The sequence below is a fragment of the Cornus florida genome, unplaced genomic scaffold (assembly GCF_030987335.1).
Source record: "Cornus florida cultivar Cherokee Brave unplaced genomic scaffold, ASM3098733v1 CherokeeBrave_3.0.0_Hap2_Chr10, whole genome shotgun sequence".
NCBI classification, from domain to species: Eukaryota; Viridiplantae; Streptophyta; class Magnoliopsida; order Cornales; family Cornaceae; genus Cornus; species Cornus florida.
This window is the reverse complement of record NW_026775580.1, coordinates 84,796,822-84,813,633: the sequence shown is the minus strand read 5'-3', so window position 1 is coordinate 84,813,633 and position 16,812 is coordinate 84,796,822. Positions and strand designations below refer to the sequence as shown.

Sequence of the window (16,812 nt, the reverse complement as noted above, 5' to 3'; positions counted from 1 at the left end):
TGTTGGTGGCTTTTGAGATTTTCATCTCAAATTAGGGTAGGGGATGTCTTAGGTTTATATTAATGTTGTATTTATTGTTATATAAGCATATACAACTTGTAAGCATGCCTTTGTTCAAGTTTTAGAATTTAATTTAAGTATTTTCTATATTTAAGATTTAATTCTCATGAAGGTATGTACCTTATAATTAAATTGTGGTATGCTAGTAAATTAGGCATTGGTATGTATATCAACATATATTAAATTAGGAGCATTTGAATAAAAAATGCAAATTTAATTTAATATTTATCTTTTGTGAAAGATTGATTCACATAATTGTAACAAGTATGAAATCAACTTGTAATGTGATATTAAAATAGGCCTTGGTATGTTCTCCAACCTATGTAAAATTGAGGACATTTGGAGGTATTTGGAAATTTACAGAAAATTAATTAATGAGTTTAATTAATTTTATTTTAAGTGTTTTTAATCCCTTGATTCGATATTTGATGTGATACATGTGAAGACTATTCTATGTCTCTTAACATATATTAATTTGAGATTATTTGGGATTGATTTGAAATTTAGAGAATTTAATTATTTTAGTTAATTAAAGTCTATCTACTTGTTCCATGGATTTAATTGTCTTTGAAATTGTTTCTATGTTTAAATCAAAGAATTGGACTTAGCATAATATAGGATATCATTGTCTTGCATGACTTGTTTAAATATATCTTGTGTAGGTATATAGCTTATTAGAATAATACAATTATTTACCTTGAAAGCTAGTTATTAAATTGTAGCTTATTTAGTAGTTGTGACTTAGGATGGTAATTTGGTTCAATTGTTGTAAAATATTCTTACTTTGAGTATAAATTGTATATTGAGGACATGACATGTCATATGCTATATAGACTTGAATTATAGGACATGTTTTGTGTGGACTCAACCTTACTTGTGCATGAAATGTGGTAACTTGCATTTGATTTTGTATAAGTTTTGAACTTATTGATTTTGGAAAGCTTGTGGGGACATAATTTATGTGATGGCTAGGGTTTGGCTCTAGTATGTAGACAAGTGTTCTCTAAGTCATAAATGCGCACTAGGCGGTACCTTATATGTCATAATTACCCGAAAATACTTGCTTGATCTAGCGACTGCATGTCCTAGTCTTTCCACTATTTGATTTCGCATTTAATTTCAAGTTGTTAATCATGGATTACTTGTAGCTTGAGAATTGATGCTTACTTTGGGTATTTGAATCGTATTTAGTATACTTGAACTTGCCGTGTATACTTGTCTTATGCGTATTTTGTTTAGCTTAGTATATTTGTATTTGTATAGTTGATTTATGAGTACTCTATATATATATCGAATACTTATGTATGTATGTTGGATATTGTTTTTCTTGTTTGACATGATTTAGGGTACTTGAACATGTATGCTTGTATGTCGTGTATCATGCTTTAATACGATTTAGTGTACTTGAGCATGTATACTTGTATGTTGTTGTTCATTTCAATTGCATGAGTAGTTTATGATGATCTCTGATTCTCATTTTGGCATAGACGTTAGGTGACACGAACCCCTTTAACATGTTTCACCTTAAGGTGATATAATTGTAAAATGCTAGGTCGATGCATGCTTATTTCCTATGAGTAGCTTTATGTTACTCACCCACGTAGTGGGGACATTTTTCAGGTATAGGGACCTTGATTTTGGATGCACACTAAGCCATGGAAGTTTCGTAGACTTGAAGTATCATTTTCATGAAAATGTTGGCATGCAATCCTATTTGTAGTTTTGTATGTCAAAACTTGTATCTTTGATTCCATATATGTAAAGTGTACATAAATACATCTTTTACGATGTATTTGACATGTATGAGATGAGGCCGGAGGTCAATGACTATTATTTTGTATCCTATGTAACTTTTGACTTCAAGAAATATTATGGAAATATTAGAAAATGACAAGTCATTACTTCACCATGTTTGCCTCGGATGTGGGAATTCCATTTTTATTCTTTCATAAGGTCTCATTAATCATGTATGATGTGTGGCCAAGGGTCAAACGGTAATTTGAAACCATTTCATTCAAATTTTCCATTTTGAGTTTATTTTCATCATTTTTCGTCATTTTTAGCTGTTGGGGGGTCGTATTTTGCATCGGCCATTTTTGAGAGCCACGGACCATTCCCGCGTGCTTAAAAACACTATATACGTTTGCGTACATAATCATTTTAACCTAGAAATGCATTTAGGGTCAAATGAACACTTGGTGCAAAGTTGCATTTTCCTTATTTTTGGCCTAGACTGATAGGGGCGTTCTGGGCATTTCACAGTGTGTTTTTTTTTTTTTTTTTTTCTTCTTCTTTCGACATAGTCAGGTAAAAAACGTGATTTTAGGGGAGCTTTCTTCTTCATATTTTTTCAGAAAATGTTGTCTTGGTACCGAAAATCCCTTACAAAATTCAGTTTTCTACTATGCATGTCATGTAACTTTTTAACCCTTTTGGCCTAAACTGATCTAGGGGCATTTTGGAAATTTTTTTTGAAAACTAAATTCTGGTCTTGACATAGTCACGTAGAAAACGTGATTTTAGGGGGGGTTTTTTCACAATATTTTTTCAAAAAATGTCATCTTGGACCCGAAAACCCTGCGTCAAATCTGATTTCCTGTGCGCACCTGCGCTATTTGAAAAAGTCTGTTGTAAGGGCATTTTGGGAATTTCATATCAAAAATAAAATTTTCTTTTGACATGGTCAGCTTGGAAAAATTATTTTAGGGGGGGTTTCTTGTTTGTGTTTTCCAGAAAATATCGTTTAGTACCTCAAAACGGCGCACGAATTTCAGCATTCTGCTCAAGTTACTATTTATTGCTATCAAAGCACTATTTGCGGCGTCGGCGACGTGAAAACTTTGTTTTGACTTTGCTCTTTCATCCGGACTCCAAAATAAAGTGATTATTGAGTCTAATTTGATTAATTTTTTGCTGTCTTTCTAATGGTGTATTCGGTAGCACCCAGATCTTGCTAAAAATTACTATTTTACCCTTGGGGCTAAACTTGTCCGGTTTTTTATTTATTTATTTCTTCCGCTATGCTTTCTCATGAGTTTCGTGACTTCATGGGAAGTCATGAATGTGTCTTGGGAATGATGTACATTTCTAGAGACGTTACTTCCATGTAAAATATTATTTTGCAATTGGGAGCTTATTTGGTTTTTTTCTGATCTTTTCTTTTGCGTCGATTCTCGTGGAGTTCCGTGGCCTTATGAAAGGTCACTTTGGTATCCTAGGGATGTTGTATATCCCTAAAGACTTATTTTTTGTTTTCGCTTCTGCATTTCGGATCCGCTATCGGGTCAAACTACGGTTCATCACAGGACGCACTGGTTTGAAAAACCAGGACCGTCACACCCTGAATCTAAATAGTTATTTCCGCGGTTACCAAGGTAATGAAACACATCTTTTTAGATGAGATTACAATCTTGTTAAAATGATGCATTACTTACTGTCTTCTATAACATTGGTGGTGAGAGAGTGCACGAGGTGGGCATGACATGACAAGCAAAACAACAATGTTTACTATAATTAATTTGGCATCCTCATTCTTCTTCCATTTTTCATATTTCAATTCTAACAATTTCTTATATATATATATGTATACGTATACGTATACGTATATAATATATATATATATATATACACACACACACACACACACACACACACACACTAAGTTATTCATTTTTTATTAACTTAATAATATTTGTGCATTCTCACATATTAGTACTAAAATAAAATATCTCAGTTTTTCCCTTCTTTCTCTTTTGGCAGAAACAAGTGACCTTCCAATGCAAATTCTTCCGCATGGCTTCCTAGGGTATATGATTTAAATAATGCATACATATTCATATGTATCTCCAACCAATTTGTTCCTATAGATAAAATTACTCAATTTAATTATATATAGAAGTTTTGTTACTTGAGATAAAAAATTGAAAAACATAAAATTTTATTTGTTACAGGAAGATATTTGGATATAAAGGTGTCAAGTACTCTGGTAGCAATATTGGGTAAGTTGACTATCCAACTTTGGTAGTAATATTGGGTAAGTTGACTATCCAACTTTAGCAGCAATATTGGATAACCTTAAGCCAGTTCTTACTTTCTTGTTTGTAATTATTTTCAAATACTATGATTTATGGAGTAAATTAGTCAATTATAATTAATTGTCAATATATATATATAAAAATAAGAAGAAATATTATTTATGGAGAAATATTGGCATGCAAGTGATTGGTGTTTGCGTTTTAAATTCATGATCGAATTTGTTATGTTACATATTAAATTTTTTTAGAACTGAATAAATTAATTATCTCAGAAGCCTTTATGAAGTCAGGCTCCATTTAAGGTGAAACATAATCCTTCTCACATTGAATATGAATAAACAACTCAAATATTTTGTTTTTCCTTAAGTGAATTATGTTATGATGCAATGAACTTTCCATCATTCGTTTTTAAGAAAAGAAAAAAAATACACAAAGTTTTGACATTTTCGGTGGGGTGTTTGACAACTATATTTTAGACTTATAATTGCAAATCAAGAATAATTTATAAATTTATAATAATTGTTTTGTTTTTGAGATGTGAATTTATTTGTGCAAGTTCAAAAAATATATATATATATTTAAAAAATAAGAAAAAAAAAAAAGTTTATGATGTGCTACAATATTATTATTGTCTCTATAAATATATATAAAGCAGATTATATGATAGCACATTATATCATACTTCATTTCTACATTTAAATTCTTCAATTTATTAGTTTTTATAATTTTAAGAAATTTTAAACGTTATTTCTTTCAAGAATTTTTTTTATCGCGTTATGAGCGTGCACTTTTGCTAATAAATATAAACACGTACAAAAGTTTTAACATCATTTTAAAAACTTTATATATTAAGTTTAAGAATATCGAATTAAATCAATTTCAAATCCTTACTAACTGTACTAGGTTTTACAAAAATTTGGCTGCTTTAATAAACATGAGACCCAAAAAAAAAAAAAAACACACTTTTAAGTATTTAAAAAGAATTGAATCCAGTATTTACCTCAATTATGAATGGTCAAATCAATCGATTTTTTGGTACAGATATTCAAACTTATAGTTTTTCTTTTTGTACATGTTTTCATCACGTGACACGTAACAGAACTAAAAAGACTCAAAAGTCCAATTAGGCAGTAAAAATCATTCGTCTCCCTGGACACAAACATTTATCGATACACGCATAAGTTTGAATTGCAGAACAACTCTCTGCGCTCGGTCGGTTTCTCCGATGGCGGCGTCAAACCTATGGCTCTTCTCTATACTCCTAGCCCTAATTCTCACAACGACTACGGCAGTTTCAGCAACGGAAGACGATAATCTTCCCAAATCAGAGATTTCAGATTCATCATTGAAGATCGAACTCGACCAACTTAATTCAAAGATCACCTTTCTAGGTCTTTTTCGAACTCTCTCTCTATGTCTACTTTTTTTTTTTTTTTAGATTCTCCTGTTTGGTTGCCGGGAAAAACTTGGGAAAGAGAGAACTTGTTAGTTTGAGAAGTTCATATTTTTCACTGTTTGGGATGGCGGAAATAAACACCTCCACTCTATTTGATTGATCACAACTAGGTTGGCTTAGTCGATTAGTTTTTTTTTTTTTTTTTTAGTTTTCTTGCATGTTTGGCTGCCAATGAAACAGAAGAAAATAGATTAGAACTATGAATTGTGTGATTTCTTTTGGTTTCTGGAACAGTTTTTAAATTTGATGAGGCATATTTAGGTTTATTCGAGCAGTTATTATACCATTTTAGGTTTTTTTTAATGATAAAAGGTTATATTTTGTAAATTGTATTCCAGTTTTATTCTTTACTGTTGTCAATAGTACATAAACCTTGAGGGTTTGATTACCTCTTCATTTCACACATATCCTTGGCTACCAAATGGAGTATTAATCTTATAGTTGAGTCTTGTTACTCACAGGTCCGGTAATTGTTTTTCTATGATATTCCCTCTCCCTCTCTTCAAAAAATTGTTGGATTTTTGTTGTTAATTTATGTATTTGTCTATTATCTCTGTCTTAGAAGTTCAATAACTTCGAAGACTGTATTGTTGTTTTGGCTTTACAATTTTGCTATGTATGAATTGGGAAAAAAGAGAAAGAAAGGAATTTTTGGTATATTTGATCTTTTCTTTTTCTCTTTCCTTTCAATTATTCAAGTTGTAAGATGCTAGTACCTTGGCTAGTAAATTGATTGTCCTCTCTCCCTTTTTGCACGAGTTTTTATTTTCAACATTGTTTTATTTTGTGTGTTAAAGAATCCAGCATTGATGAGAGATCCCGTGAATTGAAAAGCAATGACGAGATGATCAAACAGATGGAGAAGATTATTCACGAAAAATCAGCTACCATTGCAATTTTACATAGTGAGATACAATCACTCCAGGTGAGGATTTAGGACACCTTTGAACAGTCAACTAGTCACTATCATACTAATTAATTATGATATTAGATTAAAAAACTGTAATGCTGCAAATGGTATGGTCAGATGAAATGCCCGACTCTATTTCCACAATACAATGACACTGTAACTGCTATTTGGCTTATTTGATTTTTCTCAACAGGGTTTCTGAAGCATTATATAATTAGTTTTCCAAATGACGTTTGGTACTGAAAGTTTCATCTTATAATTTCTTCATTCTTATATAATCTTTGTTTTTTTTTTTTTTTTTTTTTTTGACTTTATTCTTTTAACACTTGTTTTCATTTTCATTTCATTTTTTCTGCAATTTGCATGCAACAAATGACCTTTATTTACCATTATAGTTTTTCAAAACTATTGCTTCCACCAATGTACTCTCTCTCTCTGACTTTGTGCTTGTGTACGTACATATTCTTAAAATATGAACATGTTTTAAGAAGTGTATCTATATGACAAAGAAGTGGCAAGAACATTAATTTTGACAAATGAACTTTAAACATCGCTGATTGTATGAATGAAATGAGGTATGGAGCTTTTCTGACGAGATTAATTTTTTATTTTTATTAGCAACAGGGATCTTTAGATGCTAAAGAGCAGATAGACAAGGCTCATGTGCGTGCTGTTGAACTTGAGAAGCAGGTAAGTTGTGTTTGAATCGGCATTCAATGATAATTTTTATAAATGTTGCATTCATCTAATATTATGTCACTTGGCAGATTGACAAACTTGAAAAGGAAATAGAAAGGCAGAACCAGAAAAAAGATGTTTTAGAAGCCCGAGCAAATGTAGCTGAGAAGAAAATCCTGGAAGTGAACTCAAAAATAGAAAATGTTAGTGTAATGCAAAGGCCATTTTCTCTTATGTTAGTGGAATTTAAATTTCTTATAGTTATTTAATGCTATAGTTCCGTTTTAATGAACCTCAATTTTACTGCAATGATACTTCTTACATTTTATACATATTACTGTGCTTATACTTCTTTTTCTTTATTTTTTTAGCTCGGGGTTATATTTACTTTCTCTGTGGAGCATTGTGTCATTAACCATCAGTAGTGTCTATCCATTTAGAGAATATAGCCTTCTTTCTTCTAGATGAGCAGTGGTTTTTTTTTCTCTATCCCATAGATTTCGTTTAACATGGCTGATTAAATAGTGTTTTAAATGTCAGCCTGTATTATTGAGTCATTTGTATAATTCAGCTTTTAACCGCACCATTTGGTTGAAATTTTGATTTTATTATTAACCTCATGATTTCTCTTTATGAAGTCTCTGATTAATATTTTAGTAGTTGGTCCTAGCACTGTAAATTTTTAAGCTTTTTGTGTCTTCAAACCTACCTTCCCTATAAGGCGATACTGTTCTCAAACAACCCAAACCGCCCTTCCTTTGCTCCTTTTTCCATTTTGGCTATCCCAAAATTCATGTCTCACTTGATAAGTGAGTAATAAGTTGAATCTTTCCCAATATCCTTTTGAGTTGTGAAAACTTTCCTAAGTTGACAAATAATATTTTAAACTTCAAAGGGTAACTTGTGAATATCAAAAGGGGACAATGCATTGGAAGGTTGCACCGAGTAAGTCAGTTTGGGGGACAGAAGGCAGTTCTCTGTGCACCAGATACGTAGCTTACTGAATCAGTTGCGACATAGATGGGAATGGCTCAAATGGGACAATTAAATTGGGAAGGAGATTGTAATACTGTTTGATTGCTTGAACTAGCCGGTGAACCAGTCAGTGATACCTGGTTAATAAAAAATATTGACTAATAAATTGGTGGTGTTATATCTTGTAAGATACTAAAAATTAGTTAATGTGATAATTGTTTTACACCTCTTAGATTTGTTCTATTTCTTGATTTTCAAAGCCTGTATCTAATAGTTCTAGATCTATCAGGAGTCCTTTTTTTTTCTTTTTTCTTTTTTTTTTTGATAAGTTATCTATCAGGGGTCCATCAATTGGGTACTATGTGTCAGGCACCTCCATCTCATATAATGTTAGTATATCTTTTTAGGAATCTAACAGAAATATGCACTTTGAGCTACCTTTCAGTCAAGTTTCGTCAATAATACGTTGATGCCTTGATGGTTATTTTAAATTTCTTTGATAAGAACTAGCATTTGAGAATTGAAATCTTGTAGTTTAGTGCTGCTGGATATGTTTGGTGTTGGTTATAGTTTAATACTGTTTGTGTTCCCATAATATTTTTTATCACACTTTTTTCATCAAGAGTGTTCTTATAAAGGCAGTGTAGTGATGTTAAACAAGACTCTAATTTTCTTTCTGTTTGTTGTTGCTTTGCCAGCTCCAAAGGATCAATGATGAACAGAAGAGTAGAATTCGTAAAACAGAACGTGCTCTTAGATTGGCAGAGGTGTGTGGCAGATTATCGTCTGTTATGCTTCTATTTTGTTTTATGCAGGGTGATGACACTAATTTTGTGTTGTCTTCAGGAAGAAATGATGAAAGCTAAATTGGAGGCCACTTCATTTTCTAAAGATTTGATAGAGGTTATTGCTATTTCTTTAAAATGCTTTACATTATTAGTGTTGTTACTTTTTCTTTTACTTATTTCCCTTAATCCTTCTTAACATTATGATCTCTCTGGTGTCTTGTTGCATTTAGCTTTCCATAGTGATTGATTAATTTGTTACAGGAACTTTTGTTTGGAACTACTTGATCATAGCTAATGCAATTAACAATGGTTTCTGTAATGATCACACCATTTAATCTGTATATGAATTGTAGCATCACGTCTTAGCTTTTTATTGTTAGAAAAGAGAAGCATTCTGCGATATAATCAATATACACAATCTGTTTTCTTTCCTTGTTAAGGAATTTAGTAGAATCTTAAAAGAAATCTCAAAAAAATTACTGTATAATATGTCCTGCTGTACATTGTGCCCATTATTGATCAGCATTGGTTTTTTGACTTGCGAAATATGGTATCTGATCAATAATCAGGTTCGTGAAGCTTGGCTCCCGCCTTGGCTTGCAGTTCATTTAGTTCATTGCCAGGTAAATTATTTGTGTGTTTTGGCAGTCTTGTGGCAGGACATCCTGTTTTGACCGTTCATCTTAATATGCAGTCTTTTATAGCGACTCAGTGGAAGGAGCACGGAAGACCAGCGTTGGATGTGATGGTTCGAAAGGTCTTACTTATTTTTTGTCATGCAGCTGATACATCACCATTTTTGTTAATTTGGTGTAGGATTATGTAAGGGATCATTATCTTATGAATTATATTAGCCAAATTTTTTACAATTTGTTTGTTTGTTTTTTTTGTTTCTCCCCCTCAGGCATTGGAAAAGAAAGATCAAGTACAGAAGTGGGCCGAGCCCCACATACAAACAGTCAAAACTGTAAGTTGTCTGACTTTGTTGTATTTTGTGCTCTAAGATAAGATGTTTTGACATTGTGTTTGGTTTCTATGTTATATATCCTAAATTTGGATGCTTGTCTATGATATGAGTCTTGCAGTTTCTTTTTTTTTTTTCTTTAAATTTTTTATTTTGAGACTTTTTGTCATAGCGGCAAAGTCACTTGCTTTTATCCCTTCTATAATCATATTCTCTGGATTTTCCTTGATATGAAATTGCATCAGTGCTATAGCTGTGCAACTTCTCCCTGTTGGATGATTATTTGTGTTTTGGAAGTGTTCTTATTGTTCATTGATATAAAATTACGATTGAATGGGTTGGTTTTCCAAATTTTTGCTCTGTTATTTGCAGAAATGGATCCCAATTATCAAGGAGCATTGGTTGACATTTGTAACTAATATTGAACCACATGTGCAATTACTGAGTGCTAGAACCATTGAGGTTTACCATGCATCCAAGAATTCGATCGAACCACATGTTGTCAAAGTACAAGAGATGGTGGACCCATATATTCAGGTATATGTCACTGGCATTAATCATTTTCAGTTAAGTGGTTTTTGGGATGACACCCCTCCAATGGCTAACTTAACATGGTGACAGGAAGCTAAGAAGTTCACAAAACCATATGTTGATCAAGTCGCAACAGTAACAAAACCTCATGTTAATAAAGCACGTGTAACCTTGAAGCCCTATACGAAGAAAGTATTGCGTACTTATAGGAAGTTCATGAAAACTGCTTCTATATATCATAGCCAGGTATCACTTACCTTTTTTTCTTCCTCTCAATTACTACACTGGTATTATATGATGGTGGGGATGCCGCATGATTTGGCCTCCTGGATCTTATTTTGATTTTAGGGATTGTTTGCCACTAGCAATTATGTATAATTTGGAAAAAATTTCAGTCATTATGATAGTGAAAAAAAAAAAAAAAAAAAAAAAAAAAAGAGGTATTGACGAAGAAAGCATTCCCTCACTTTAGAATTTTTTTTTGACAGATTAGACGAGTAGGAAATGATTTGATAACTTTGTAAAGAATAATGATTTATTTATTTTAACAAAAACTTTGTTGAAAGGAGAACAATAGGAACTGAAATGAAACATTCTGCAAAACATGTTCACTCTTTCATGAGCATGACCTTTTAAAAAAGTGTATTGTTAGCCTCTCAGTTATCTTTATTTCTCTTTCATTTACTGAACTGAGAAAGTATTTGAAGTTTATTCTTCACCTTGTCTGAATAAGTTAAGGCTTCTTTGGCATCTATGTGATAATGTCAAGAGTAGCATCCCAGATTTTAGGGCTTTTTTAGGATTGGCTAATCTTTTTCTATGTGTTGTACTTCTTACCTATGGCAGAAGAGCTATTTCTTTACTAAAGTTTTTGATCCCTTGTTTTGCCATTTCCTTCACAGCAAAAATGGGGTTTTAACAGTAACATTAAGCGGTGTTTTGGCTATATCATAGCAGTTATGCAATGTAACAGCCGATATATAAGATGTTCTAGTAGTTCTTTACTTGACACATTTTGAGTTTTTTTCTTGGGTTTGGTTTTCAACAACGTAGTAATAGCATCTTCCGGCAATGTGGTGATACTAAAAACTAAAAGTTCATTTCTTACATTCTTGAGGTTGGCCGAGCTAGAACTTCTAGATCAGCTATTGCAATTAGCTCTGGAAAATCACTATTTGTGTTGGTCAAATGGGTGTCTATATCATTGTGGGACCTCCAAGTAATTACTTTCTTGAGCCAAAAGTGGCTGTATTGTTGGTAGTCATTGAATTCAGTGGCTGTTGAAGTCTGAACAGTGACTATTGAAGTCTAACTGGATAGGTTGAATAAGGTCGCTAAAAGCTAATACCGTTGCACCTTATCTAGGCTTTCTTTCCTAACCATTTCTCTACCTCCTTCGTTTCGACTTTGAAAATGAAACGTCAAAAGCTTGACATCGCCTCCAGTTTATTCAAGGAAAATGAGGATGCACAATTTGTCCAGCAGAGGAAAGAAAACAATATATCTGAATTGACTAATTTGCAATATGTCTGCATTATTTAAATAATTCATGCTAGTATTGTTGAACTTTTCAAATTTTATGGAAATTCCTATGTTTACAATGTTATTGTTCTCCATGGTTCAAAGTTTGGTATTGGTCTGTTCATATTACGCTGAACGGAATGTTGATGACAACTTTCGAATTTTTAATGTACCTTTAACTTCATGGACACAGGGCAAGTTTGTATTTGTTGAGAATATTACTGTTTTAAGACCATAATTTTTTTAGAAAATATGGGAAATAATGAAATTATTTATTTAATATAGGAGTATTAATTATTACCAGTATGTTATGTTAAAGCTTGAAAGTAAACTATTGATCACAGCCTTCCTTGCAACAAATAGTTAGCTTCAAAATCACCTAATGATACTTTCATTTGTGAAGGTCCAAGGTACCATTCATGAGTCGCTTGAAAACAACGAGTTCACAAGACCAGTTGCATCTAAGGAGCTGTCGTGGTTTATGGTATGCATTACCTTGTGGTGTAATATACCTTTTTTATTATTATTATTATTTAACACTGAAGTTAAATAATCTAATAAATGATAATACTGTTATTTGTTATTTTTTATTGGAAACCTCTACATTAGATTTTAGTTTATGTCGTTTATATATCTGATAATTGTTCTATGCAATTTTTGTAGGCCTCTGCTTTAATGTCCCTTCCTGTTCTCTTTCTTTTTAAACTGTCTTCGAACATTTTCAGGTCAGTTTCATTTTACTCTCAATTATTTAATTAAAAACAGTATGTTAAATAAATATGATTCCAATTATGATTTCTTATTCCATTCCATTTTGTCAGAATTTTTAGATTATTTATATTTTCAAAACCTATATATTAGGATCATACTCTTAAATTTGGTTTCTTGGTCGTGCAGTAAAAAGCCAAAGAAGCGTACCCGTAATTCCCATACAAGCCATGCACGTCGTAGGCCTAAACGGGTACATCCTGACAAGTGAGGAGTTGCAGATAACTCATTGCGTTTTAAATATTCAAGGTAAACTTCATGACATTGCTGAAACGATATACAAAACCCTGCCCTAGATTGCTGTTATGGTACTCCCTGTCTTCTCTTCTCCATCGTCTGTATTTTTATGTTGAGTATTGACATCTTGAGGAGAAATCTTCTAGTTTTTAAGACGTGAAGTGTTGTGAGGTGCTAAATAGAATAGCTGAACTGAAATTGTTTATAAATATAAAGATTATTCAATTTCTTTTGCATGTATAATCAGTCTGTAGAATATAAAGATTATTTAATGTCTATAAGGTGTTTAAATAGAATAGCTGAACTAAAATTTCTTTTGCATGGGGATTCACGTCTTTAATAACATCGTCAACTAATTATTTTGCCTTGTAATTGTCAATTTAGAAATTCCTACCTATGTTTGGATGGATATTTTAAAATAATTTCCCCTCCTTTATCTTTTACTAAAACATGGAATTTCTATCCATCCTCCTCTTTTCTTTTACCCCTTTCCTTCGTCTTATTCTTCTCTCCTACCAAGTGGATAATTAGGTCTCTCAATCGAACTCTAAAAAACAGCTACCTGTTTGTGATATTGAATTCAAATCTATTCATTCAATTGTATCCATTCAGACACAAGTTGTCATGTATATGATTTCAACAAAACTAGTAAGATTAACCCAAAGGGGTTGGCCTAGTTGGAAAAGACTTGGGTCCCGGTCCCTCGTGAAGCATCAAGTCTTAGGATTGATTCCTGCTAGAAAAATAAATAAATAAAAAATAAAAAACGAAACTAGTAAGATTTGGGTTTTACCTTCGAAAGTGCTCTCCGCAAGACGTATACATAATGTTTTGTGTAGTACTGTTTGAACAGTTAACATTTGAGCTTCTTGGACTTGATTTTGATTTGAAAGGATCGGAATCCATCATTCCCAAGATAGTAACTTGTAAGTCTCCCTGGTCAAATTGACTGACTTTGATATACTGAAATAAATTATAGGCTTCCAACCGTTTTAGACTCACAACAGACGAACAAATGCATGTCCTTTAGGTTGTGACCATCAAGTTCCGCAGACTTGAGCTACAGCATCCCAAGCATGTTTGGCTCACGGATATGCCACTGCATTAAATTAGTAACATGATTGATTTTATTATATATATATATTTTTACTTTGTGTAACATGATATTTTTCCCTTCCATATCATATTTATTAGACATAGATTAGCTAATTTTGAGTTTGATATATTCTCACTGCAATTTGTTTTTATCATTTCATTTTGCACAGGAGAACTGCTATGACTTGCTGCAATACGTGAACTCGACTTAGAGATGGTTTTTATTCTCGAGTCGGATGCTGCATTGAGGTTGAACCCCTTTGCGGGCAAAAGAAGGAAGGCTTGAAATCTGTAACAGAAGAGAACTAAACTATTACACTAGATAGGGTTAGAAATTCCGGAATTGTGGAGGTTGTTGATATTTATGTTGTAGCTTTATTTCCCTTTCGTACATTGAATAGATTACAGGCGAAATGGTGGAGACTCTGTTTATAATCTCATATGATCATTATGATACCTTGAACTTCCTTTTTGTAAGTTCATTTGGTTTCTCTGTCGAGACTCTGAGATTAGTATTGTTAGCATAAAACTGCAACATTACTTTTGCCCCCGTGTGCTATAGTGCTCAAGCATTATAAAATGTTTCATTATCATTATTATTATTATTTTATTAATTGCAAAAAAATTATCTTGTGTTATGCAAGTTCTCCTAAATTGGAATGTGTTCAACTATTGAAAATTTTTCTTGATACCCCCTTGGGAGGGGCTATCTTGCAATCTTTTTATATTCTTGAGTTCAATTTTGATAATGAGAAAGTGATGCATAAGAGTTGGTTCATCAATCATCCAGATGGGGAGGGTTGATGAATGTATTAAGAGGTTTAATCATTTTTCTTTGATAATTAAAGGTGGTGATATCTAATCATGCTATGTGGCATGATTAAGAATCTGGTTTGAGTTTTAATGTCATGGGTATATTTAGTCAATGTAAATATATTAATCTATAAAATTTGGTCTCACCTATTCTTGAAAACGGCTCTCGATTATTATATATTAAAAAATATACATGGTATGCCAAATATACTCACTTAGAAGAAGGGTCAATCCGGCAATGGCAGCCTATAGGTAATACAACTGAGGAGCCACGCTCTTTGTTTACTGTGGTTGGCACGCGCGATTTGCATTTGTAACAGTTCCACTGTGTAGCCACGCGCTTCCGTAATGATTGTTTGTTATTGATGGAATTGTGAGGTTGAAAAAAAAAAAGAATTGTGATCAAGAGATTCACAACACACTCGCTCACTCGATATAAAAATATATAATAAAACAATTCTCCAGATTGTAATGTCATGACTTTTCTTTATTAGTTGCACCAAAATTCTTACAAGAATCTTGTTGTTTATTTTTTATTTGGAAAATAATATTTGTTAATTTATTTTTTTAATTAATTATTTATATAACAAATAAGGGAGTGAAATTATCTACTTATTATGTATTATGCATAAATAACTAATCAGAAACATTCGGTTAAGTAATTCACTATAACAAAGGGTCAAGCACAAAAAACATTCCTAAAGTATACTTTCGGTACATATCACACCCCTCACGTTCAAAAACACCTCTAAAGTTTCAATTTTGTGCAAATAGGCCCATATGACAAATTTAAACCCTAAATTGATTAAATTACCCTGAACCCATTTTATAAAAAATATAAAAATAAAAAAATTTGTAAAATGACCAAAAAAGACACTATTGGAGGACGTCTCTCTCAGGTGCAAAAAACACCCCTAAACTTTCAATGTGGTGCAAATGGATCATTTTGACAAATTTAAACCATACATTGACTAAACTACAATTACTGAACTATTTTATAAAATATATAAAAATAGGGAGGCATATTCGTACCCCATTTTCCTATACTTACACTACATTTAAAAAAAAAAAAAAAAGTAAATGACAAAAAAACCCTAAACTAATTAATGTATTATCTCTTATTTCGTTATATCTTAACTACCCTTTACACTCTAAACTTTCCTTTTTTATCTTCTTTACTTACTTTAATGTTTTGTTCTATTTTTTTTTTTTTTTTTAAGGAGCCTAAAACCAACAGTAATCCATTACAAGCCTCTCTCTGGCCACCCTCTACCCAGTTTGCAAACAACACCCTTATTATTTTTAATTAAAGTTTTGAAGGAAATGATATGATTTCCTTGGATATGGTCTAAAACAATATATATATTTATATATTTTGCTCTCAAATACACATTCACATTATAATTAGAGTTTTGTTTTCAAATATTTCCTCACTTCCATATATTTTTTTTTTCCAATTTCCACCGCATATGACTTACGCTTTAAATAAGGCAGCCTATGTGGAAAGAAGAGAATAGGAAGTGGAAATTGAAAAAAAATAATATGTATCTCCAAATGACATTCTTGAAGTTTAATGGCCCAGTTTTTAGCAATCGAAGGTAAGAACAGGGTCTCCAAACTTTTTTTGAAGATGGACATCTGAAGCCTTTCAACCTCTTCCTCCACTTAAGTTGCTTCCTCTTTATTTCGGTGAAGTAAGGCCTTGTTAAGATCTTCAAGGCTTGATGAGTACTTAATTAAAGCACTCTGAGCAACCTCCTTAATTCCATGAGAAGAGAATTTACATAATTAAAATTATTAATGATGAATTAGTGCTAAATTTAGTGACGAAATGGTGAAAAGTATTGACCAAAAAATATAGTAAGACATTGTGCGTGTGTGGAGGAGACTAATAATAGAGGAAAATAAAAAAAGAAGAGATGTTGACACCACTCTAATTCAATGACAATGAGTGTAACATCTATTTCTTTCACATATCATAT

The 16,812-nt window shown here is 32.1% G+C and overlaps 1 protein-coding gene across 2 annotated transcripts; it reads left to right on the top strand.

The window, feature by feature from the left end:
- Positions 1-5,220: 5,220 nt before the first annotated feature.
- Positions 5,221-14,655, top strand: LOC132279550 (uncharacterized). Of its 2 annotated transcripts, none has more exons than XM_059781566.1 (15): positions 5,221-5,485; positions 6,348-6,475; positions 7,085-7,150; positions 7,228-7,341; positions 8,812-8,880; positions 8,960-9,016; positions 9,471-9,524; positions 9,596-9,658; positions 9,806-9,868; positions 10,238-10,402; positions 10,487-10,642; positions 12,321-12,401; positions 12,581-12,642; positions 12,815-12,934; positions 14,188-14,655. In XM_059781566.1, exons 1-14 carry the CDS (start codon positions 5,320-5,322, stop codon positions 12,894-12,896), a joined length of 1,326 nt encoding a protein of 441 aa, XP_059637549.1. In that variant the 5' UTR covers positions 5,221-5,319; the 3' UTR covers positions 12,897-12,934; positions 14,188-14,655. The 2 variants fall into 2 exon arrangements, with proteins under 2 accessions (XP_059637549.1, XP_059637548.1); XM_059781565.1 differs by having other exon boundaries at positions 7,079-7,150.
- The last annotated feature ends 2,157 nt before the right edge of the window (positions 14,656-16,812 follow it).

Bases quoted from the DNA above. Each gene is read 5' to 3' on its own strand.
- LOC132279550 (XM_059781565.1), top strand. From the start codon at position 5,320: ATGGCGGCGTCAAACCTATGGCTCTTCTCTATACTCCTAGCCCTAATT. The intron at 9,525-9,595 runs GTAAATTATTTG...CTTAATATGCAG, and splicing joins TTCATTTAGTTCATTGCCAG to TCTTTTATAGCGACTCAGTG. The intron at 10,403-10,486 runs GTATATGTCACT...ACATGGTGACAG, and splicing joins TGGTGGACCCATATATTCAG to GAAGCTAAGAAGTTCACAAA.